This window comes from Leptonotus elevatus, chromosome 1, assembly GCF_054856555.1.
Source record: "Leptonotus elevatus isolate MCC_2025b chromosome 1, RoL_Lele_1.0, whole genome shotgun sequence".
Classification (NCBI taxonomy): domain Eukaryota; kingdom Metazoa; phylum Chordata; class Actinopteri; order Syngnathiformes; family Syngnathidae; genus Leptonotus; species Leptonotus elevatus.
Genome location: NC_141239.1, coordinates 15,610,097 through 15,634,696, shown reverse-complemented (window position 1 = coordinate 15,634,696; position 24,600 = coordinate 15,610,097). Strand labels below are relative to the sequence as shown.

General features: G+C 43.4%; 4 protein-coding genes and 1 long non-coding RNA gene across 7 annotated transcripts in view; 2 read left to right on the top strand and 3 right to left on the bottom strand.

The window, feature by feature from the left end:
• Positions 1-3,835, top strand: part of kirrel1b (kirre like nephrin family adhesion molecule 1b) — an 87,921-nt gene extending 84,086 nt beyond the window's left edge. The window contains exon 15 of one of the 2 annotated variants that reach the window (XM_086077300.1): positions 551-3,835. In XM_086077300.1, the coding sequence (XP_085933426.1) occupies positions 551-1,150 (600 nt within the window). In that variant the 3' untranslated portion in view covers positions 1,151-3,835. The remainder of the gene's footprint in view (positions 1-550) is intronic. The other variant, XM_086077301.1, reaches the window with a different exon arrangement.
• A 3,501-nt stretch (positions 3,836-7,336) lies between these two features.
• On the top strand, positions 7,337-22,351 carry LOC147181039 (uncharacterized). 2 transcript variants are annotated; one of them, XR_015096608.1, is made up of 3 exons: positions 7,337-8,139; positions 8,220-8,479; positions 21,885-22,351. It is a non-coding gene; the product is annotated as an uncharacterized LOC147181039 (long non-coding RNA). The 2 variants fall into 2 exon arrangements; XR_015096609.1 differs by lacking the exon at positions 21,885-22,351 and adding an exon at positions 12,560-12,997.
• Positions 8,178-11,773, bottom strand: LOC147181041 (kelch-like protein 10). Its single transcript, XM_086090334.1, has 5 exons — positions 11,610-11,773; positions 11,028-11,511; positions 10,113-10,724; positions 9,720-9,869; positions 8,178-8,558 (listed from the first exon to the last, which is right to left on the bottom strand). The coding sequence occupies exons 1-5, from the start codon at positions 11,753-11,755 to the stop codon at positions 8,196-8,198; spliced, it is 1,755 nt and encodes a 584-aa protein (XP_085946460.1). The 5' UTR covers positions 11,756-11,773; the 3' UTR covers positions 8,178-8,195.
• Positions 13,544-16,584, bottom strand: LOC147181040 (kelch-like protein 10). Its single transcript, XM_086078699.1, has 5 exons — positions 16,332-16,584; positions 15,761-16,244; positions 14,712-15,323; positions 14,005-14,154; positions 13,544-13,931 (listed from the first exon to the last, which is right to left on the bottom strand). The coding sequence occupies exons 1-5, from the start codon at positions 16,466-16,468 to the stop codon at positions 13,569-13,571; spliced, it is 1,746 nt and encodes a 581-aa protein (XP_085934825.1). The 5' UTR covers positions 16,469-16,584; the 3' UTR covers positions 13,544-13,568.
• Positions 17,833-22,883, bottom strand: LOC147181038 (kelch-like protein 10). Its single transcript, XM_086090335.1, has 5 exons — positions 22,707-22,883; positions 21,768-22,251; positions 19,721-20,332; positions 19,507-19,656; positions 17,833-18,317 (listed from the first exon to the last, which is right to left on the bottom strand). Exons 1-5 carry the CDS (start codon positions 22,856-22,858, stop codon positions 17,958-17,960), a joined length of 1,758 nt encoding a protein of 585 aa, XP_085946461.1. The 5' UTR covers positions 22,859-22,883; the 3' UTR covers positions 17,833-17,957.
• Between the last annotated feature and the right edge of the window lie 1,717 nt (positions 22,884-24,600).

The window sequence follows — 24,600 nt, the reverse complement described above, 5'->3', positions numbered from 1 at the left end:
TTAAGGTTTTATTTTAGGGCTATGAAATATAATTAGTTTTTTTAAGACAGAGTTAGGGTTTCAAATTAAGGTTTCAAACTTGAGTTAGCATTTCAGAAAGTTTCATATTCGGTTTTCAAGACAGAATTAGGGTTCCAAGTGAGTGTTTCAAGATCGTGTTAGGGTTTCAAACAGGTATTGTGGTTTCAAATCAGGGGTTCAAGTCAGGGTTAGCACAAACTAGAGTTGAGATTTCGACTGAACATTAGGGTTTCAAACTAGAGATAGGATTTCAAGTTTCAAATTAGTTTCAAGTTAATCAAGAGTTAGAGTTCCAAATTAGGGTTTCAATAATGAGTTTCAAAGAGGGATTAGGGTTTCAAATTCATGTTTCAAACCAGGGTTAGGTTGTCATTCTAGTGTTAGCATTCCGAACTCAGGTTAGGGCTTTAAGCCAGGGTTAGAGTTTCAAGCTTGTGACACAGTTTCAAGCTACGGTTTCAAACTCAAGTTTTGGGTTTCAAGTCTTCCGTTAGTTTTCTGAGGCTAATATTTGTGTTTGTGATTTCAGGATCCAACAAACGGCTACTACAATGTGCGAGCGACCACCCACGACGAGGCTCGCCCTCAGTCCCGTGCCGTCCACTACCAGGGAGACTTCCGCTCCCCGAACACCAACAACGGTGCGGGCAGCGGCGCCGGCAGTGGTGCCGTGTCCGCCGCCCCGACCTCCACCCCCAGCGGCGCGGTCCCCCCTAGCGGGGTGCCAGGCTCCCGGGCTGGCTGCTATGACCCGCGGCCCCCGTCACGCATGTCCCACTCCAACTACGCCCAATTCAGCACCCTCTCCCGGGCCGCCGCCGCCCAGCAGGCAGCGGCCAACCCGCCAGGGGACTACCCGGAATGCGGGCTGCTGGACGCCAACACCCAGCTGGCCTACGACAACTACGGGTACCCCTCGCAGTACCACGGCTACCGCATGGCCTTAGCGCCACCCATAGAGGAGGGGCCGGCTTACGAGATGTACCCCACGGGACCGGGGAGCGGACAGGGGCAGCAGAGCCCCGAAGCGGGGCTGGGGAAGTACGGCACGGCAACCCGCTTTTCGTACTCGTCGCCCCCTTCTGACCACTCGCAGAGACACACACAGAGGATGCAGACTCACGTGTGAAGGCAAAACCACATGCGTCGATGTTAGCAATATACATGCTGATTGGCGCTAACTACAATCAACAAAGAAGAAGAGCACTTCCCACCTTTCACGCGCCTTTTTGGGGAACATGAACTTGAACTTCCATCTTGGTGAAAACGTGTTTCACGACTCCCCAAAATGCATGCGGTAGCGCCAACTGACATGAAATTCAATGGCCATGTTTATCATGGTAGGACACATGAAAAAGGACTACCAGTAATGTCTGAAATGGAACAGGAAGTCGGCCATTTTGTGTCGAAGCGGTCATTTGGGGGTGAACACCGACAAGGGTGCCTCCCGCCATCAACATGAAATTCAGCGAGCATAACAAGACGCACAAAAAGTCTTGCGGACCCACATCCAAAATTTAACAGAAAATCAGCCATTTTGAGTGAATTCCGACTAGGAACTAAACTAAGGTACATTGCTCCATTCTAGTCTAATCTAGTGTTGAAAAACATACTGGCCACCACTCTTAAGCAATCAACACAAAATTGAGAGGATAACAGGACACCGGAAAAAGTTTCAAGTACCCATGTCCAAAATTAAACAGGAAGTCAGCCATTTTGGGTAAATGTCAGAGCTTGGACTAGAGAAACCGCCCAAATGAGCCCCAATCGGACACCGATATCCGGATGCTAGTTCCTCGAACTAATTTTTCCCCAACAGTTATTGAGCCAAGTCATCCATTTAAGATAACAGAACACCACCAATGAAAAAAAGTTCTAATAAGTATGAATACTGAAATAATGACGATCCCGTCTCAATTTACTCACAAATTGGAAGAGCGTTTAATGGTTTAGGTCATTATGCGTCGCTGGCATGAACAGTGAACAAAGATATATATTAGGGGTGGGAATCTTTGAATGTCTCATGATTCGATTCCGATTTTTGGGTCTGCGATTCGATTCAGTATTGATTTTCGATTAAGAATGATTTTTGCTTCAAAATGATTTGATTGACAATGATTTTTTTGCTTCAATCTATAGATGTGCAAGGAATTGTAAGGATCTACTCCAGTCTGACTCGCTAATGCTAATTAGCGCGCTACTCGCGGCACTTTTATCACTCAAAAAAACGACTCCACACTGCAAAAAAAAAAAAAACTTTTATTGGAATAACTTGATCGTGACTTTTCCCTTCTACTCTCTTATGTGGCTACAACTTAACAGTATATCAGACCGCGTGGAACCACACTGCCCCTAAGTGGCCAAATCGGGTACAACATGAACAGCGCTCCAAATAAAGGCACACACAGACAAAGGCAAGACAGTATAAAATAATTTAAATAAAATCGATTTTGGGACATTTAAAATTGATTCTGAATTGTACTAAATGAGAATCGCGATTCTTATGAGAATCAATTTTTTGGCACACCCCTAATATATATGTAATGAATAATTCATTGTTTTCAAGCTAATTAGGTGCAATCAGATAGTTTCCTGTGGCACACCTGATAATCTTATCACCGCACACTATTTGCAGTAGTGGGCCAAGTGCCAAGTCGCCCTTGTTGGGAATCTGTCCGAGACAGATATTATTCAAAAGCAGATAGGTGGATGCGGTTCTGCTGGACAGATGGCCAGACATGGGTATCCTGGATGGATTGCCGAATGTGGGTTGACCGGATGCGGGTACCTAATAACAGATGGTCACCATGAAGTAGCTAAGACGTCTCTACGATGTCCCCTTTGTCTTCAGCAGTCGTAGAATTAGTCTGTGTGGCGTTTCCAAGACCTGTCCAAAAGCTCACCCAAACAAAACTGAATCCAATCATGCTTGAATTTACCACAATTTCCTGGCGACCCATTTAGTCTCCAGGAGGTCGGCAACATCATCGAGTCGCCGACAATGGCCAAATGGTAAATCGTGATGGGAAAATGAAGCTTCATGAAGCACTCGGGATCATTTTTGACTAATTTGGATGACACTCTTGGTTTAAAGATGCAGTGGAAATTAAATCAATTTTCATTGCAGTAGCCATTATCTTTTAAGCCAAGAGTCAAAACATCGCAAGTGCCTCATAAAGCTTCATTTTCCCATCACTCTCAGTGAGACAGGCCCTTCAGATGGCCGACACTAAATTTGAAAGCTTTTCCGCCTACGCCGCCTGTTGTGGTTGTCGAAGTTCAACCCTTTTGAGAACTTACAGTGAAATGCCAGTGAATGTCTTTAATGCAGAATTCCTTACTTTTATTTGGACATTTTGTAGGAAAACAAATCAACATATCTTTCCATGCACTGCAGCAACATGGCAGCTTGTTGAAAACACACAAACCAGTGAGGAGTGTCTCTTTCCCAGGAACAGGTAGCAATGTGTCATGCAAATTTTCTACGCTCATGGCGCATTTCGACGGCGGCTTTTTAGTCCATTTGATGACTTGCAGTTTGTTAAAGAAAAGAGAAAAAGGAAAAATACCTCCGCACCCTCGATCATCACGTGTCAAAATGTGTGTTTGTTTCTTGTCACTTGCACAGTAGAATAGTTTTTTTTCTTTCATATTTATACTGAAACGGGTTGGGGGGGGGGGGGGGCTGCATAAAAAGAACATTTATTGTATTTTTATATATAAAAAAATGTGGACCAAAGGTTCAGTATTTTGTGTGAGAACATTTTCACCAGGGTTGGACGATGAACATGCAGCAAAGAGGGGGGGGGGGGGGCTTTTTTTTTTTTTTTCGTCTTGAAGCAGAGCCCCTCAGACCGCCAGTCCCCATGACTGGAATGCCTTTTTTGACAAGAGTGACGCGACGGATTGGACAGTCGGTGACTGCTCACTTTTGACGGAGTCTTAACATATCAAGGTGAAGCCGCAGAGGCTTCCGCGAGCTCATTTTGGTACTGTAATTGACATGCCAATAAAATGTAAATGACATGTAAACTACATGTAAAGTACATGTCAACATGTAATGCTTCTTTACTGCAGCAAAAAACAAAATGGTGGTGTTTGTTTGTATTATTTTATGGTCTTTAGTCTTTGCTATTTGTAAGTGACTGGCTCTCAATGTTCACTCTTGGTGTCCCATACATAGTATATGACCTTTTGCTCAGCCACGCCCTTAAAATGCAAACTGGCCAATCAAAGTGCAGCACTGAACAGCAGATCATCGGTTATTGAAATGACACACTTTTATATCTTCCCCTATGTTTTGGATGCATTTCTGTCCATCTTGGTGTTGTGTTAAAAAACAACTAGAATTTCAAATTAGGGTTTCAAGACAGGATTAGGGGTTCAAATTAGGGTTTGAAGATGAGTTAAGGGTTAAATTAGGGTGTCAAGACAGTTGAAGATTGAAAACTGGTTTGAGGGTTTGGAACTAGAATTGGGGTTTCAAGCTTGGGTTAGGGTTTCAAGTAGGGCTGGGCAATAAATCAAATTCATTCGATACATCGTGATTTTAAAAATCGAATCGTTGAAAATTTGCTAAATCGTGAAATCGAATTTTGTCTTCTGGATTATTAAAAGATGTTGTTCTTATGTTCTGTTACGTTCAGATGTTTTTGTGAGTTTACAAGACATGTTTACAATAGCTACCAACGACTTAATTGCGGCATTTAAGAACAAACTATTAATTTTTTGGCCATATCGCTCAGCCCTAGTTCAGGTTTGGTTTTCAGGGTGGGGTTGAGGTTTCCAACAATAAGCAGCATTCCGGTTCAAGATTAGGGTTATAATTTTAGTGTCTCAAGATAGGGTTAGTATTTCCAAATTAGGGTTATCAGTTACACTTTAAAATGAGGGTTCCAAATTGTAGATTAGGGTTTAAACTAAAGATTAAGTTAGAGTTTCTCAAGTTAGTATTAGGGTTTCAAAATAGGCTTCCTGTTAAATTATCTTACTCCTCCCTCCAAATATCCTTCAGAACTTTAAGGATCAGCACTTCAATTCAGTTGTAAACTACATTCTGAACTAACTTAACGTTAAGTGTTGAATTGTCATGTATACGTATACGTATACCCCCTTTTCATCAGAACAAGCCGTCCGTAAAGTCGAGCCAAATGAGAACGGGGACAAGCTCGCACGCTGAGCCACCAGTGGCTTCATCCGCTGATTTTCCTGCCAAAACAGTAGCCTACTGCAAGGAGGTCGACAGTGTTCGTTATGCGTGTGAGAGTTTCAACACAGCTTGAAATCTCTCCGAACAGCAAAAAGAAAAACCCGGAGAAGTCGTTTTGACCAAAATCACTAAGTAACTTGCTAACTTAACCTGTGAAGCTATCGTCCATTTTTTCCTGTGCTTGTTAGAGCTCCACACTTGAAACTATGTGAAAGAGTCGCTAGCTGAAGCGTAAAAACAGTGCTTGTTGGTCTGTCTGCTTTTCCCCCCTTGTTAAAGAGAAGCTGCAAAAACAAAAGTGTGTTCGGTAGCATGAAAAAACACGGGATGATAACAGAAGAGTTGCTAGCAGAGAGACCTGCTAACTTCTCTACATGGCTATCTCTCGTTTTTATTTCCCCTCTGGTTGTTACAGACACACGAGTAACTGTGGAAGTGCGCTTAGGAGCATGAAAACAGAAGTGAGGCAGAAGAGTTGCTAGCAGAAGCATAAAAACAGATAACGGAAGGTCAGAGACTTGCTAGGGGGAACATGTCAATCATAATTCCCCCTCCCTCTGGTTGTCAGAGACAAACTGGCAACTACGTAGATGAGCGTTAAAGTGCAAAAAACAAAACAAAGATAGGTTTGCTAGTGGACGTTAATGCTAATCACTGGTTTTCTTTACACTGGTTGTGATAGGGACAAACTGGTAACGCTTTGAAAGAATGCCCAAAAGCAGGAAAGCAACGGCAAAGGTTCTTCCAGTTTGTATTACAAGCCGAGGAAACAACACAACTTGTAAGCTAACTTAGCTAGCCAATTTGCTAGCAACTATTTTCTCAAAATGTCAGTCATTTCCACAGAGGCAAAAGCGAGTGTTTTTGTTGTAATCTATATTGACGGTCGAGATCGTATCATCTCCATGGTTCAGTCTTTACTTTTCAATCGCCTTTAGTTTATATATATATATATGATGATCTTTTTTTCCATGTGTCAAATTGTATGTTATTTTTTCACACAACTCCAGAAAATTAAAGTTTCGTACAAAAAAACGATGCATATTTGATTTGATTGATTTCATTTAATTGCTTGATGGTTTTTGTTTTCTGTTTAAAAAAAATAAAATTTTCGGGGGGGGGGGGGCTAAAATTTGGGGGGAAATATTATTGCATCCTCTGCCTCTCAAATTTTCATTTTTTTCAAAAAAAAATAATTCTTGCTAATTTCTGCATCTTCCTCTGTATTTTCTTTTTCTTTTCCACAGATTTAGTGGCCCTTGTTTCTCATTTTTCTATCTCTTTTTTTCTTCTTTTTTTGTGATCAAAATTTGGAACCTAACGATATGAGTCTTCCTGATTAATTTCTGCATCTTCCTCTTCTCAATTTTGTATTTTTGACCATATTCTCCCAATCATTTCTCTTTTCCGATAACTTTGTTTTTCTTCTTTAATTCTCATGTTTCTCACTGTCTCATTTCCCATGATTGCTAATGACATTTTTTTTTATTAAATGCTTTCATTTATTGAAAATAATTGGGTATTTTCATGAGGCAGAAATTAATTAGCAACCTGGTCGTTTTGTCTATTTTTCATGTTCATTTCTGCATCTACCCCTTTTTCCACCCAATATTTTACTCCCATTTGTCTTTCTGATCACTCGTTTTTCAACTTGCGCTTTCCACACTTCTTTATTCCTCATTTCTCTCGCTATCTTCTTTCCCAGTCACCTTGGGAGTACTCCTCTCCTCGTCTCACCTTGTTGCCCGGGGATGAAAAATGAAAAGAAAAGGAGAGCGACTGACCATTTTTACTTAGCGCCACGTCGCTGACGTTCTGCTTTCTCCTCCTGGCTGAGGAGTAATGTCGGAAATAACCTTCACAGCGCCACTTCTCCTCCTCTTCCCCCTTTCTTCTTCATTTTTATTCCCCCCTCCACATCTCAAGCGGTCGTCGGGCGGATTATGGCCCCTCTCATGCCTGGCACCGCCGAAGATATATTATCATATTAGTGCAAAATGATGTCATGCAATTCAAGACGTTTGTCCTTCGCGCACCCTCTGAAGCCACCCCCTCCCTCGAACCCCCCGCTGATGATGTCACTGTCTTTTGTGTGTGGGAGGCTGACGCGCCCCCCGCAGTCTCCCTTGGTTTGGGTGGGAGGCTGCCGCCACCTTGTGGGAAGATGCAAACTGAAGAAGAAAGGTCATAGGATAACGTTACAGCGTTCTAGGTTAGTTAAAAAAAAAGGAAAAAAAGTTAGCCTCTGATCATTTTCGAGACGCACAGGTAGCATTGTGGTAAAGATTTGAGGAGTAGGAAAACACACCAACTAAGGGTGGAAGAAGCAGAACAGTTGCTAAAGCTGAAACTAGGTAACTTAGCATAGCTACCGATCATGCATGTGATTTGATCTGAACAGAGCAGTAAGCTAACTTAGCATACCTAGCAATCAAAAAGATACCGGAGCATTTAGACACACAGTTGAAGATGTAAATACAACATGTGATGGCAGGAAATTCGCTTATAGAGGAGCTAGCTAAATTAGCATACTGTGTGTTATTTAGGATTCTATTGTAAGGATTTAATGGCGGCACAGGGGTAGTTTTAAGCAGCATGGAAGCACGAAGGAGCTTTTTTTCAAGGGTGGTGGAAGATGAGTTGCAAGCAGAGCAGCTTGCTAAGCTAGTAAAACAACAAACCTGTCTTTTGTTCTCCTGGTTGTTACAAAGCTAACGGTGTGGGATTGTTCAGAGTTGATAGTGGAGAAGCTAGCTAAATTAGCTTAAAAAAAGAGCTACAATTCCTCTGGTCCTTAATAGAGATGGAATGGTAACACCGCGGAAGAGTTTTTAAATGAATAAAATCAACACGAGGAATGCAAAAGAGTTGCTCGTGGAGAAGCTAGCGAACTCAGCATACACCGTAATGTATGTGTCACTTCCTCTTGTGGACTCTTTTATTCCATTCCTTTCCTTGTCCCTGCTTAATGGTCATCCTCCATTTCCAGGGCCACTTCCTCCAATTGAAGCCAAGGCAGTTTGCTGCGCAGCGTGACAAAATGGCCGATGTCTGCCAAGCCGGATACTACACAGCAACTGAGCGCACTCCGAGAGACGGCCATGTCGCAGGCAGGGAACCATGTGGCCTTGTGGGCGTCGTAGTACTCCACCAGGTTGGTGGCCGACACGCCCGTGTTGCCCCCGGCCACGAAGAGGCGGTCCTCTACCACCTGGATGCCAAAGTTACTGCGCGGACACTGCATGGAAGGTAAGAGCATCCAAGCGTCTGTGTTGGGGTCATAGGCCTCCATGCTGCACAGACGCATGTCACCGTCAAATCCGCCGATCTTCAGAAGGAAGAGGAGAGGTAAGTATATAAGTCAGATCATGCGCTTACCTTGTTGGTTAGATTTACCTAACTTAGGCCTGGTACATGTATGAGAAGAAAAAAAAATCTTAATGCTGTGATCAGACTGAACACAAACTAAGCGTTTCTGGTGGCGCGTTTCCATATTTAGTCACTGCAATTCATCCATTTTTAGTCACTGCGGTCAGGCGCGGTTGCATATCAGGCAGCATGAATGGAGAAAAAATGCTTTTTTGCCCGTTTCGCCAGGCTTTGCAAATTTTCATGGCATTGCATCTCTAACAGCCAAGCTTGGTTAAATAGCGAGAAAGTTGGTATATCTGGTGATTGTTTTGATTTGTGTCGTTCCCTCGCGGACAAAAGAATACGGGACATGAAGAACAACACAATATTTAAGTTCGGTCTGAACTTAGCATAAGATATGAAGAGAAGAGTGATCGAACAAAAAGGAAGTGTAAGAAGAGGAAACAGCAACAACCACAATACATAAGGTGCAAAATGGGAAGCAAAAACATGAAAGGAGGGTTTGATGGTGGTTTTGTGACTATTTTCAATGGAAAAACTCCAGGAGACAGCATGCAAGTGGATTTTATAGTCCTGCAACTCCACGAGCTAGCCCTCTACTTTTGAGATCCACTGTAATTTGTATTTTGAGTAGGACATGTTTGTTTTTTCATTTGCGGACACTTCCTTGTTCCTTAGACAGGTTGTTTCGTGAATGGCTACATTCCGTTTCACGTCACAATTCGCTGAGTCATGACTCGGGAGTTGTTGGATTTCCCCATACACAGAGATTTTTGTTTATAAATATTGAATATATAAAAAATTAAGATTGTCTGCCCCAATTAGTTTTCAACCCTGTTATCGGTTCAAATCCATTCTTAACCTCTTATGTCTCAGACCAAAGGATAGTCTTGTAGGAAAATCTTATGAAACATAAGGTCTGTCGTTTGTCATTCTTGGTCAGGAAGGGGCAAAATCAGGACATAAACAGCCTGATTGTCATTATGTGTGTACCAGGCCTTACACTAACCCTACCTTACTACTTACCCTAATAATGCCCCTCATCCTTATCATAATTCTTAGTTAATTCTTACTCTTGACTCTAACCTGAACCCTTAAATGGATGACCCAAACGTACTGCATAAACGTGGTTGGCATACGCGATCACTCCGGTGCCACTGCGACAGCAGTTCATTGGGACGATCATGGTCCACTGGTTTGTATCTGGGTTGTAGTACTCCGCCGTTCGCAAGGGCTCGTTTCCGTTAAAACCACCGCAAACGTAAACCTGGAACCCAAAGGCAGAATGGCTGGTAAATCGAAGGCTGGATAATATAGAAAAGCATCTACGCTACATCCTAATCGTAATAACAATATAATACTTTTTTATGAAAACTAATATTTGAATAGAACCTGCATAGTACATGCCTAGTTACAGTAGAAGAAATATCTTTATCAAGCACAAGCATGTTTTGCCTTGATTTTAGAGGTTAAATTTGAGTTTTTTCAGTGTACCTTTAGCGCCACCTACCTTGTTGTTGAGAGTGGTGCAGCTGGCGTCACTCCTGTGCTCATGCATACTAGCGATAAGAGTCCACTGGTTGGTTTCGGGTGTGTAGTACTCTGCATTTTTTAGTCTTATCCGACCGTCCACGCCACCAATGGCATACACGCATCCATTTAGCACCGTGACGCTCACAGAGCACCGGCGAAAATGCATGGGCGCCACCTGGTGCCAGGTGCAAGTGTTCACATCAAATCGCCTGACGGTGTTGTAGTGCCTACGGCCGTCAAATCCACCCACACAATACACAGAGTTGCCGAGGAATGCGGTTCCAAAGTAAGCATGCGGATGCTCCATGTTGTCGACCAAGTCGGCCCAAGTGTTGGCATGCACGTCGTACGCCTCGATGAGGTGCGTTGGGTTGGGGCCGCTGAAGCCGCCGATGGCCAGCAGGATGGCAGAAGGCAGGCGAGGACGGGCCACCAGGTTGCGGTAGCCGCACACCGAATTTATGGTCATGTGGCACATGACGCGGGTTGCCAAGTCGACTATGTCCAGGCACTTCCTGCTGTCCTGGATCAGTTGATTGGTCAGCACCTTGATTGCGATGAACTCCACACTTGTCAGTGCGAGACGGACCTACACGGTGGAATGTAGTATCAGCTTGGCAGCAATGTGGTCAGGCTTTTCCTGGCACGATTACCCCAGACTAAATCGAATCCTAACCCTACTCCTAGCCCCACTTTAACTATAACCTTAATGCCGCCATCCGTGAAACCTAGCAACACCCTAATCTCTCTTTTAACGCCTCACCATAACCTTAAAATAAGTTTGACCAACTCCTTGCCCAACTCTTTACCCAAAACCGAACCCTAACACCAAACATGATAGATCCTGCACTGTGGACTACGAAATCCATTTTCAAAGTGCTTGTTGACTTACTTTGGCCAGCAGCACCGCCATGTTTTTCCCTCGCTCCCATGGTGCATCCGCGATCCAGCGCAGAATGGCCTCATACACGGTATTCTCCGTTTTTACCATAAGGTCATCCCGGTCCAGGATGTCACACAAGTCCTGTACAGAGAGTTGCTGCAACTCGTTTGAACTTGCAACGTCTTCAAAATGGTAGAGAATATACCGGTAGGCATTTCGTTGCAGATCCGGGGTATAGCAGTTCCTTGTGAACTGCCAGATGCCAATGCAGTTTTCTGGACAGAGGTACTCCGTTAGAAATGCACAGCAGGTCTGGACGATGCCGGTTATGTTGAACCGGTCTGCAGCCAGCAATAAATCCTTGACATTTTCCTTTGTCACCAATACGGAGCCGGCATATGCAAAATTGACAAATTGTTGCATTAACTGAGCCGTCAGACCATGTATGATGTAGACCCTCTGGTCTGGAGTTGACCAACGTAGAAACAGGGCTCTGAAAATTTGTGAACAAAGAGATGGAAATGGATTTAATTAGTTTTTCTTCTTTAAAACGCACTTGTTAGTTTTCTTACCTAGAAATTGTCAACTCACCTGAAGTATTGGCTGCACTTACAAAGAATAATCTTATGGATGTGAAATTCAACATTGTTGACCCTGATGACTGCATCACTAAGTCTCCTTGTTAGACATAGTTCTTCATAGACAGACCTGTATGAATATTTATCATTGTAACTCATCTTGATTTTGTTGCCATCTCGGAACACTCGTTAGGCCTTTTCTAACGAAAATCAGTGGGGAATATTAACACAGGGCAGGATGCTACAATTACATCACGGTAGTGTTCTATGTCAAAAGCCACCCTCATCATCAGTCAGTGTCTACATCATTGACATCATTAAAGCAACAGCACTTTGGTGTGAAAGAAAACATCACTGTTCATTTGAACACTCCACTGCCTAAAATAAGTTGCACATTTTTAACAGGAGCAGAAAGGCCAAGCCCATCTGAGCCGATCCTGGCGAATTTGGTGCTGGTGGAAGACTACACCTTGGATATTATATGGGAATTGATCGCACAAAGTCAACTCCCTTTCTTTGAACTTGTCTTCCTAGAGGAGTCATAGGCATTCACGGGCCAAATGAATCTGAAATTGAGGTATTCTACCACAACATGGCTTTAAACCTGGGAACTGTGACTACTTGTAGCTCTATAAACAATCCTTTAAAGATTAAGAGCTGGTCTAAAGTTCAATAGACAAGGTGGAATACACATTTTAACCCTAGCTACCCACGCTAATCCTTAAAACACCTTAAACCTTAAAACGCTTATTACCCCCGAATTGAAATTATACTCCCCTAAACTCTTAACCTAAACCTAATCCCGTGTTAAATAAACTAACAAATCCCAAATGCCTTTTTGCAAAATGTGGATCTTGCTGCTTGCTGGGTTCTTGACATACACCAGTTTTTCCGCAGTAAACTCTCTCCATCATCCCCAACCAAATAAATCCACAAAGCCTTGTCTTTCTGCTTGAAACTTAGTTCCATCAACTAAGTCAATGGAGTTGATCCTTTGAGATGAATTGGAGGGCGAGGCAAAGAGGCCTGCAGCGGACCAGGAGAAATCTCAGGACCATATGGAACTTGGTTAAGAGCACATGTAGGCAGCAGAATGTCCAGAACCCCACCACAGCTGTCCTGATGAGAAGAGACCAGTGCATGGACAAGAGCCCCAGACACAGTCTGAAAATGATCCTAAAGTGAAACAACTCCGAATTGTTGACGGACCCAATGTGCAAACCAGAGACAAGTTGAAGTTGAGGACAAGCCTCAGGCCCCAATCCTCATCAGAAGGGTGGCCGGTACAGCCACACAGTTAAGTTTATGGATGAGAAGATGAGAAAATGTTGAATTTCTGGACTGTCTGCACTATAAATCTCAAAAAAAAAAAAAAAAAAAAAAATATCACATCATAGTTTTGACCACATTTTGACTAACTATTCATGAACCAAACCACATACTAAAGCAAACATTGAATTATTACCTTGTCCTTAATATATGATTTTTGAAAGTATAAATATTTTTTATGACCGTTCTGGAATCTGCATGAATGTGCCAATATTAGTTTTTGAATGTTATGGCTATTATCTACTCAAGTCTACATATTTGTAATACTGTCCAGTCACTTATTTCATGGAAATGTTTGAATGTGGAATGAATGTAAAAAAAATAATAATCCTTGTTTTCTAAAGCACAACATTTTGATGTTGAATAGTTTGAATTGGTCGAGAGAAATGGAAGTTTTAAACTGACAAATGGTCCAAATTCACAAATGTGAGTTTTAAGTTTAAAAACTTAGAAGAGTCATACACCCCAAAGAGTAATCTTTTGGTAATGTCCATTGAGTCTCAAGCCAATTGTTACAAAATTTTGTCATAATTTATTTCAGTAAATTATTACAATCTTACACTCAAGGGAAAACTATCAGCATGTGGGTATGATTTTATACTTTTTTCAGTAGTTTGTTAGCACAAAGTCACTCCAGTTTTTTTTATACTTCATCTTCCATATCAACTGTATCGTCCTCCAAGAAAAGCAAAGGCAAGTCATTACGAAGCATTGTATACTGGGCAATGTTGGGCAAGCCGGACATCACACAGCAGCTTAGAGCACTTCGAGAGATCCCCATGTCGTTGGCCGCAGACCACAGGCCAAGTTTCAGATCGTAGTACTCCACCAGGTTGGTGGTGGAGACACCGTTGTAGCCGCCAGCCACAAAGAGACAATCCTCCACCACTTCGATGCCAAAGTTGCTTCGGGGGCACTGCATGGGGGGCAACATGATCCAGGTGTCTGTCTCGGGGTCGTAGGCCTCGGCGCTAGCCAGGCGGTCATCGCCATCATAGCCTCCAACCTTCAAGAACAAAAAGATGAATTAAATTCCTCAATTTAATAGCATCCAATGTGCGTGTCAGCCTTCCACTTACTGCATACACAAGGCCGCCATGCCCGATGACTCCAATGCCACTGCGGCGGCAGCTCATGGGGGCCGTGGCCATCCACTGGTTGGTCTCTGGGCTGTAATATTCTGCCGTTTGCAGGGACTCGTTTCCATTAAAACCTCCACAAATGTAAACCTGCAACCAAATGGGGATGATTATTAGTGAATTGTTGCAAAGGTTCCCAACTTTTCTACCACGATCTGCTCACTAAAATTCTTCTCAATTGAACATCACCCATCTAAATATATATGGTTCAAATTTAAGCAGCAATGGAACTAAATCTCTGGAATGTTAACGAATGAAGAACTCCAAGAGATTACCCTAAAAAGGCTGCTTTGAACCAAAATGGCAGACCTTTTGTGCATTTTCAGGCATGGGTTCTTGACTTTTTGGGTCTACTCATGATGGAGTTGCTATTAAATTTCATACTAAGTGAAACTGACTTCGGTGGCTGACTTTTCTAACAATTCCTGGAAGTGCTACCATTAATCATCAAACGTCAATGCACTGATCCGACCACATGCCATGACCAAAACTAGAATTTTACATAGACTAGTAGCACAATCAGCATTAAATTATATAGTGGTTCAAATTTGGTAGCAATCAAAATCATCACGAGTGTGTTGTTGAAAGACCCTTGGAAAATACCTTAAAAGGGCCGTTTAGAACCTGGTTAAGGTTGGTTGACCCACCTTGTCATTGAGAGCGGTGCAGCTGGCATCGCTCCTCTGTTCTTGCATACTGGCAATGAGAGTCCACTGGTTGGTCTCTGGTGTGTAGTACTCCGCTGTCTTTAGTCTTACACGTCCATCGTGGCCTCCTATTGCATAGATACACCCATTTAACACTGTGACGCTCACATAGCAGCGGCGGAAGTGCATGGGTGCCACTTCCTGCCAGGTACGAGTGTTCAGGTCAAAGCGGCTGACGGTGTTGTAGTGTTCTGTGCCGTCAAAGCCGCCCAAACAGTATATGGCATCGTTGAGAAAAGCGGCACCGCAGTACGCCCGCGGTTGGTCCATATCATCCAAAAGGCTGACCCAACTGTTAGCATGAATGTCGTACGCCTCGATGCACTGCGTGGGGTTGACGCCACTCCATCCGCCTATCGCCAGAAGGATGGCGGAAGGCAGGCGAGGACGTGCGACCAGATTGCAGAATCCATACATGGAGTTGCCTTTCATGTGACGGATCACTCGAGTGGCGAAATCGACCATGTCCAGACACTTACTGTTGTTCTGTACCATCTGATTAGTCAGCACGTTGACGGCGAGGAACTCCTCACTTGTCAGAGCCAGACGGACCTGCCCAGTGGACAGAAGACAAGGAGACAAGGTGTTGAATTGAAATCAATTCTAAGCCAGTCCTCCAGATAACAATTGACATACTGTAAACAATTGACATACTGTTTAAGGTTGCTATGATTGTAAAACTGTCTGTTACAAGCCAAGATTATGGTTTGAAGTCATGGTTTGGATTTAAACCATGGTTAGTTACCAATTAGGGTTTCAAGTCTGAAGTAAGGTTTTAAACGCAGGTTAAGGTTTTTATTTCACGATTTTAACATGTTTCTGTTCTTCTTCCAACTAGATTAGTAGAGCAATTTTTTTCAATTTGGGGTTTGAAGCCATGGATACAAAACCCCTAAAACTGAAGCAGTTCTTCTATTAGGTAACAATTCTTGTAGAATTTTTGTTACTAGTAGAGCAACGAAAGGTGCCAATTAGCTTGCTCCACTCACCCGAGCAAGCAGCACGGCCAGGTTCCTGCCTCGCTCACAGGGCGCGTACGCGATCCAGTGTAAGACGGCCTGGAACACCGTGTTCTCCTTCTTCACAATCAGGTCGTCCCGGTCCAGGATGTCGCACAGGTCCTGCACGGAGAGCCGGCGGAGCTCGTGCGACGCAGCCACATCCTCAAAGTGGTAGAGGATGTACTGGTAGGCCTCGAGCTGCAGCTGGGGAACGTAATAGTTCCTGGTAAACTGCCAGATGCCCACGCAGTTCTCCGGCCTGAGCTGCTCTGTTAGAAATGTGCAGCAGGTTTGAACAATGGCAATCATATTGAACTCATCGGCCGCGATCAACAATTCCTTCACATTGTCCTCCGTCACCGACACGGTGCCGGTGTATGCAAAATCGACAATGAGCTGCATTAAGTGGGCCGTCAGACCACGTATGACATACACCCTCTGGTCTGGGGTGGACCAGCGCAGAAAGAGGGCTCTGAACAACCAGGAGACACACACACAAGGTCAACTTGGATTGAAAAGGTCCATAATCTTTATCTTTAGACATTTCCTTCCAACTCACCCAAAGTAGGGGCTGCAGTTGCAAAGGATGATCTTATGGATGTGGAACTCAGTGTTTTCCACCGCGATGATGGCATCGCTGAGGCCTTTGGTGAGATGCTGCAGTTGGCCACATGCCAACGGACCATCGGAACTCATCTTTAAGGTGTTGGCGTGTCTTCATAGTGTGGCTGGGCGTCGGCCCCGGGGTCCGAGTGGCGGGGGCTCATGGAAGATACATGTGGGGGAGGGCTGGGTGGAGAGGTGGAGCGGTGGTGGTGATGGCCGATAGCATCATGGTGCGATTCTGTGACAAAAGACGGTGTTGACTATGGCGGTGACCTCATCCGCATCATCAAAGTCCCAATGCTTTAAAATTAAGAAACACATCACATCATAGTTTTGGCCACATTTTGAATAACTATTCATTAACATTTATTGGGGGATGTATATACCTTCTGTAGATATCACCATAATAAAATTGTTTGTCATATTTAGGGCTTGTAGCTCTTCTCTTGACTCCAGTGAACAAGCTCGGGTGTTTTCTGAAGGTAGATAAGAGTTTCCAGCCTGTGATACAATTTCATAGTAGGGTTTCTGAGCAGAGTTAAGAGTTTAAAAAGATTAGGGTTTGAGGCCAGAGTTAGGGTTTCGGTTAGGGTGTCAAATTTGGGTTTCAAACCAGGTTGAGGGTTTTAAACAATTGTTAGGACCTGAAATAAAGATTCATGTTTTTAAATTAGAGATTGGGTTTCATCAAGTTCATTTTTTTTAATTTTGGGATTCAAGTTAGGATTTCAAATTGGGTTTTACAGCTGCTGTTACAAAGTGATTTTGAGCGATGGTTAGTTTCAAAACAGCGTTTCAGGCAAGGATTAGACATTTCAAACAAGGGTTACGGATTCAAGTTTAGGATTAGTGTTTCAATTTGGGTTTCCACTTTCCAGTCTAAGTTGGGTTTTAAATGAATGTTAGTGCTTTTCAAACTAGGGTTTCAAGTCTATGCTAGAGTTTAAAATTAGTTCCAAGCCAGGGTTGGGTTACCAAATTTGGGTTTCAAGCTAGGTTGTTTTCCACTTTCCAGTCTAAGTTGGGTTTTAAATGAATGTTAGTGCTTTTCAAACTAGGGTTTCAAGTCTATGTTAGAGTTTAAAATTAGTTCCAAGCCAGGGTTGGGTTACCAAATTCAAGCTAGGTTGTTTTAAGGAAGTGCTAGGATTTTAAAGTTTGTTTTCAAGTCTGGGTTAGGGTTTCAAGCTGAGGGTCAGGTAATAATCAGAGTTAGTTTCAAAGTTCGGTTTCAAATGGTGGTTTCAACCCCAGTTTAGGGTTTCAAACAATGGTTAGTTTCAAGCCAAAGAAAGCCAAAGATGGACTGAAGTGATTTCATAGCAAAAAGTCTTTATTGACCTGTGGATGGCAAACTACATCAAACCCTACTGACTCACACTGAAGAGCAAAGTCTACTGACTCACTGAAGAGCAAAGACAAATAAAATAGAAAATAGCAATCAGTGTCACTTTTGTCATTGTCCTTTTTCACCACTTAAATTCTTTGCCATTGAGGCAATTTTCAGGGTCATTTATCTTTTCGTTTATTTCAAAGGTTTTCTAGCTCTATTTAGTTTATTTCAAGGTTTTTTCAGTGTCTAGACATCATCCTCCGTATCCATCTCATCTTCCAGAAGTAGCAGCGGTAGATCATTCCGGAGCATGGCATAGTGTGCCATATTGTAGAATCCCGACATCACGCAGCAAGTCAAAGCACTTCGTGAGATCAGCATGTCACAAGCCGGAGACCACAGACCTGTGGTGAGGTCATAGTACTCTACCAGCTTGGTGGTGGACACCCCGTTGAACCCCCCGGCCACAAAGAGGCGGTCCTCGATGACTTCAATACCAAAGTTGCTCCGGGGGCAGTCCATGGGGGCCAGGATGATCCAGTTGTTGGTCTGTGGGTTGTAAGCCTCGGCGCTGGTCAGACGAGTTTGGCCATCATAGCCTCCGACCTTATTGAGGAAAAAGCATAATGAACAGACAAGACTTAGATTTCAATTAATGTTGAAGATACTCTGCAAACTTTCAACACAAGAGAAAGTTGTCCATCCAGCCTTTTTTTCCCCACTCAACCCAGTCTGTGTGAAGCTGTCTAAGTGCAGTTGTAAAAAACAAATATTGTCTTTAGCCACCTCTCCTAGTCCTTAGATTTTCAGAGGCCAGAATCTGCCCCAAAGTTGAAGTTGCCGCCATGGAGATGCCTGCTTCGACCAACCGGGCTGGATTTGGATGAGGACCCACTTCCCTGACGTCTTCTTGCTTTGCTTCAATTTCTTCAATGGTCTTTCGCACTATTCCAGTTAATAATGTTTAGTATCACAAACTATGTACATTTTTGACCATTCGGCATCCATTGCAGCCTAATCATCCTGGAAGGGGGGCTACCACATTTGCGGTCCCTTCTCAAGGTTTCCCATTTTTTGCCTGTTGTTTTTTTTTTGATTTTCCTTGCCCTCTTGTGGTTCGATTAGAGGATGTCGTTGATATTTGTCAACTGCGGGCATGTGAACCCCTTTGGGACTCTTGTGTGATTAAGGGCTATATAAATAAACTTGACTTGACAAAGTCCATCTACCAATTGGGCATGCTCCTGATCCAAAATAGATGTCCGAGACACCTGTGGATGTATTGGAACAGCCAATCACTTTGAATCTCCCCATGATGACCTAACTTCTTGCCATATCGCTCAGGGTGAGCCAGGACACCTTGTCGAAAAAAAATAATTTCGTACTGGCATCGTTGAGCTTTTGGTTCCTACCCAAAGCTCAGAATCATAAACTGATTCCCCCGAAGTATGACTTGTGCAATGAGCCTTGGAGTTGGATCACTGCCTTTGCTGAAGGTCATAGCTTTGCTGAAGGTCGTAGCCTGCTGAAGCCATCAGGACCACATTGACCGCAAAAAACTGCTGATCCGCAAATGTTGAGGGCAACTGTACCCTTGTTTTAGACTTCCCTTTCTCTGGCATCCTTCCCTAGTTACACCAGGTTTATGCCAAAATGTTTCCTGACCTCCTTCAGCCTGTCCATGGTCTGCCCTACAGTCTGCCTATGCTCAGCATTCAAAACACATGCCCAAGCCAAAGTATCCAATGCATAAAAAAAGAGAGCTTTGATCATCTTTGTGTTATACTTCACTTACTGCATAAACGTGATCAGCGAACCCAATGACTCCAATGCCACTGCGACGGCTGCTCATCGGCGTCATCATGGTCCACTCGTTAGTATCAGGGCTGTAGTATTCTGCCGTTTGCAGGGGCTCGTTTCCATTAAAACCACCACAAATGTAAATCTGGAAATAAACGGATGGTCTTGTGAACGGAAGTAGGTCCGACATAAAATTCAACACTACCTACCTTGTCATTGAGGGTGGTGCAGCTGGCGTCGCTCCTCAGTTCATGCATGCTGGCGATAAGAGTCCACTGGTTGGTCTCAGGCGTGTAGTACTCCGCTGTCTTTAGTCTCACGCGACCGTCGTAGCCTCCCAGTGCGTAAATGCACCCATTTAGCACTGTGACGCTCACGTAGCATCGACGGGAGTGCATGGGTGCCACTTCCTGCCAGGTACGTGCGTTCAGGTCAAAGCGGCTGACTGTGTTGTAGTGTTCAGCGCCATCAAAACCGCCGAGGCAGTAGACGGCGTCGTTGAGAAAGGCGGCACCACAGTATGCCCGTGGTTGCTCCATGTCCTCAATAAAACTGACCCAGCAGTTGGCGTGTACGTCATACGCCTCGATGCACTGCGTCGGGTTGGCACCGCTCCAGCCGCCGATCGCCAGAAGGATGGCAGACGGCAGGCGAGGTCGGGCTACCTGGTTGCAGTATGCAGACTCGGAGCTTTCCATCATATGGTGGATCACTCGACTGGCGAAGGCGACCATGTCCAGGCACTTACTGTTGTTCTGCACCAGCTGATTGGAGAGCACGTTGACGGTGATGAAATCCTGACTGGTCAAAGCCAGACGAACCTACAGAGTGGACAGACTGATATTTAAGATATCAACAGACCCATTTTGTCCTATAGGTTTCCCCTTGGCCATGATTTTACTCACTAGATTGCTATTTCTTATGTTTGGGTCCAGGCACCTCTTACAGGGTACACTACCTTCCAACTCATTCTACTTACTATTTTATATGGCTCTTATATTTTTATCTATCAACCTTCCCCATGGTCTTTATTGTTTATATTTTAGCAATGTTCATCTATGTTTCCTCGGAGGGAGCCCTCTGTTCCGGGAGCTGTGGTGGGCTGTGGCCGTGGTCCCGCCTCTTGGGTCCCTGGTCCCTGCGTGCGTGCAGGCACCTGCTGTGCCACTGTACTAGGGGCTCAATGCTGGTGGCCTGTGACTGTGGCCCACTGTCTGGTTCTGGTGCAGAGGGCTCCATGAGATTGGGTTTTCCTCACGCAATATGCTCTCTTAACTTTTTACTTGTTTATGTTTGCATGTGTGTTTGGGTCTCTTGTGATTTTAATAATGTGAAGTACTTTGAGTTACATTGTCATGTATGAAAAGCACTCTATAAAGGTTGATTGATTGATTGATTGATGTTTTTTGCTGACCCCCAAGCGGCAGTCATGGGGTGTCAGGGACCAGTTTGAGAACCGCCGTGCAAGGCAATTTACTGTCATATATATCAGCTAGTTGCAAGTTTGCCTTGTACCCACCAAGTCCTATTTTTTACTTCCATTCGTTATATAAATTTTTCTCAATTTTATATGTTAAGGATCCCAAAAGAGCCAGCCGTTACCGTAAAGCTACTGCTACCCTGTGGTACAAATGAAAGCCTCATCGAAAGTTAAGCAATACAGATTGTAAACTGACCCGTTTGGTAACTTTTGGCTATACCAATCAAAGGTTTCAAGGATTTAACTGTTGTGGCTTATTGATCCAGTGATCCACAAAAGTTAAAATGAGTTGACAAGAGTGTTCTTGGTTATTGAAGACGTTTCACCAATAAACCAAAAGGCTTCTTCACGTCTAAATTTTAGGTGTGTAGTCTCTTATTTATGTATCTGGTAGGGTGGTCACGTTGTTGTTGTGTGGCTGGTGGAAAAAAAGGTTTGTCCAAAATTCGGAATAAAGACAACCAGAATTACAATTTTTTTTTGACATCCCTCCCTCCTTGTCTCACCCATTGGGATTGATGAAGTGACCACCAATGTGCTCTTTTGTGGTTGTTATGCAAAGTGGTCTTACACCAGCCCCACCAGTAACATTAACTGGCAGACACTCCACCTAAAATTTAGAACTGAAGAGGTCTTTTGGATTGAGACTGAGATGTCTTCAACAATCAAAAAGAGTTTAGTTCCCTCGATTAAACTTTTACCGACGATAAAGAGAATTGATCCAGGAATATGATATTTCTAGGTCCTTCAACAACTTTCCCAGGTTGTTGACTTACTTTTGCCAGAAGTATCGCCAGGTTCCTGCCTCGCTCCCTTGGCGCGTGTGCAATCCAGTGCAGGATGGCCTCATAAACTGTGTTCTCCTTCTTAACAATGAGGTCGTCTCTTTCCAGAATGTCGCAGAACTCCTGTATGGTGAATTGCGGCAATTCCTCCGAGCCTGCAACATCCTCAAAGTGGTAAAGAATGTACTGGTAGGCACTAATCTGAAGCTCTGGTGTGTGGCAGTTTTTGGTGAACTGCCAGATGCCGATGCAGTTCTCCGGACAAAGCTGCTCTGCCAGGAACACGCAGCAGGATTGGACAATGGCCGTCATGTTGAATTTATCGGCAGCAATCAACAAGTCCTTGACGTTGTCCTCTGTCACCAACACGAAGTCGGTGTATGCAAACTCGATGAAGAGCTGCATTATGTGAGGTGTAACACCGTGTATGACGTAGACCCTCTGGTCTGGAGTGGACCATCGTAGAAAGAGGGCCCTGAACACCAGGATAGAGACACAAGTAAATTTACATTTAGTAGCCAAGTGAACATTTCTATCTATTTTTCTTTAATAGAAACAATGGTGGAGACTGGGGAGGAACAAAGAATTCAAGTTTTTATGCTTGATTTGAAAATTTGTATTTCAAATGACTCCAGATGTTTTACTCCAGATGTTTGGGGAAAAAAACTTTAAAAAGTACAGTTACTAAATAAACACATTACAAAAGTAAAAAATATATTATTTACGGTATAAAACTCCCCCAAAGTAAATGATTCTTTACTGTACTTATGCAGTTTAAGGTAAACATTCATTTTTACTTGTAGACTTAAGTGAGTTGAATCAATACTTGTACTTGCACCAGTCTTTTCTGTACTTGTACTTCAATACAGACAGAGTACAGAGTACTTTTGTCAACTCTGAATTCAAGTAATTAAAAGTAGAGCTACTCACCCAAAATATGGGCTGCAGTTGCATAGGATGATCTTATGGATATGAAACTCAACATTGTGAACTTTGAGGACCGCGTCACTAAGTCCTCCGGTGAGTCGCAGTTGGTTGTACACAGAGCCAGATTTGTATGGAAGTTTACCATCATGACTCATTTTGAATTTGTTGCCATTTCTTAACACTTTTGGCATCTGCAGAGTCTCAGCAGAATTAACATAAAACAGTGGGGGACCTGGGGAGGGGTGCGGCAGGTAAGGGGGGGTCTTGGATTACATCATGGTAGCATTCTGTGTCAAAAGCTATGGTCGCCATCAGCGGCGACATCATCCACATCATCAAAGCACTGATACTTTATTGTCAAGAAATACATCATCTTTCCTCCATGAAACTCACATTCTAAGAATAATAATTGCAAAATTGAAAACACATTCAATTTGCTCATTACATTAGTGATCACTGGTAGGCTAACCAAATTTGAATCTATCACCGATATTATTGACCAGGCTTCCCCAATCCTGGTCCTCGAGGGCCAGAGCCCTGCAGGTTATAGATGTTTCCGTCCTCAACACGCCTGATTCTAAAGATCAGGGTCGTTATCAGGCTTCTGCAGAGCTTGCTGATTATATAAATTAGGTGTGTTGGAAGGCGGAAACATCTGAAACTTGCATGTCTCTGGCCCTCGAGGACCAAGATTGGGGAAGCCTGTTATAGACTAATTCGCTTGTGGAATAGCTTCAGCTCTTCTATGATTAGTCCAGAGTCCAGTCTCTGTTGCGTTAGATGTCGCTGATGTTGGACCAGAGAGGTCACCCAAAGGTTTATCCCGAACATGTATAACAGATGGGTTTTGGACGAGGGTCTGTCTTTGTCTGCATTGACTTACCCTAAAAATATCTTGACAACCTTAAGGATGACAAGCCAAACGTCAAATCTAGAACTGTCCACCATACTTTCAGACCATTAGTTTGGAGTCCAAACCCTTTGTTCGAATGTAGCTTCTACCCTCCTAATACAAGAGACACCACTGAGACTCATTCAGGCCTCTCCTGTAGCTCAACCACCAAATAATGATGGTGGTCAGGATGGTCTCTGTACTGTACAATATTTTGTTTTTATAAAAGTTGGACAGTTCCACAAACATGATTATCTATGTATTGTTGCTGGAGTCATGGATGGTATAGTTGTTCTGAACGTTGCCATTGTCTCTGTGCCCAGTGATTGACTTGTGACCATTCCAGCAATGGCCTTGCTGGGCCTTCAGTATGTGCTTACCCAAGATAATTCATTAATTATGTTTTTATCTGCTTCAGGAGCTAAGATCTAAATTATTTTTAATATTGTTGAATTTCTAGGAAAACTTTGGGGGTGACCATAAGTTTTAGAGGCATGTTTTGCCATGCGCTTTGGGCCTTAATGGGTTAAACAAATTTGCCACAAAACGTAACTTATTTTGAAAAACAAATAACAAGAAAAAATATCTTCAATGATGAGGCACCTGCTGCTCTATGGAGTAGGATCACTTTTAAAAAGACGTATGCGTGTTTAACGATTCATATCCGTAATAGTAATAATCCGTGTGTTTTCAATGTTTCCATGTGAGTACAAAACAAACTTGTGTCAGGGTTGGAATTTCTTTCTTGTGACGACGAATCTAAAACCTGTGGGTGTAAAGTATTTTCAATACAATTCTCACTTCTACGACTACGAAGCTACACTACACACAAGTTCACGGCTGTGCATGTATCTCTTCTGTGGATTGCCTTTTATGAGTACGAATCTCAACATGCAAATTTGGATGACGTCACGCCTGGATACAGCCAAGTCACAGGGGAAACTAGTCGAGCTGCGATCCTTCCACTTGCGCATGCGTCAAGTGAAGAACGAAGATGGCGGCCGC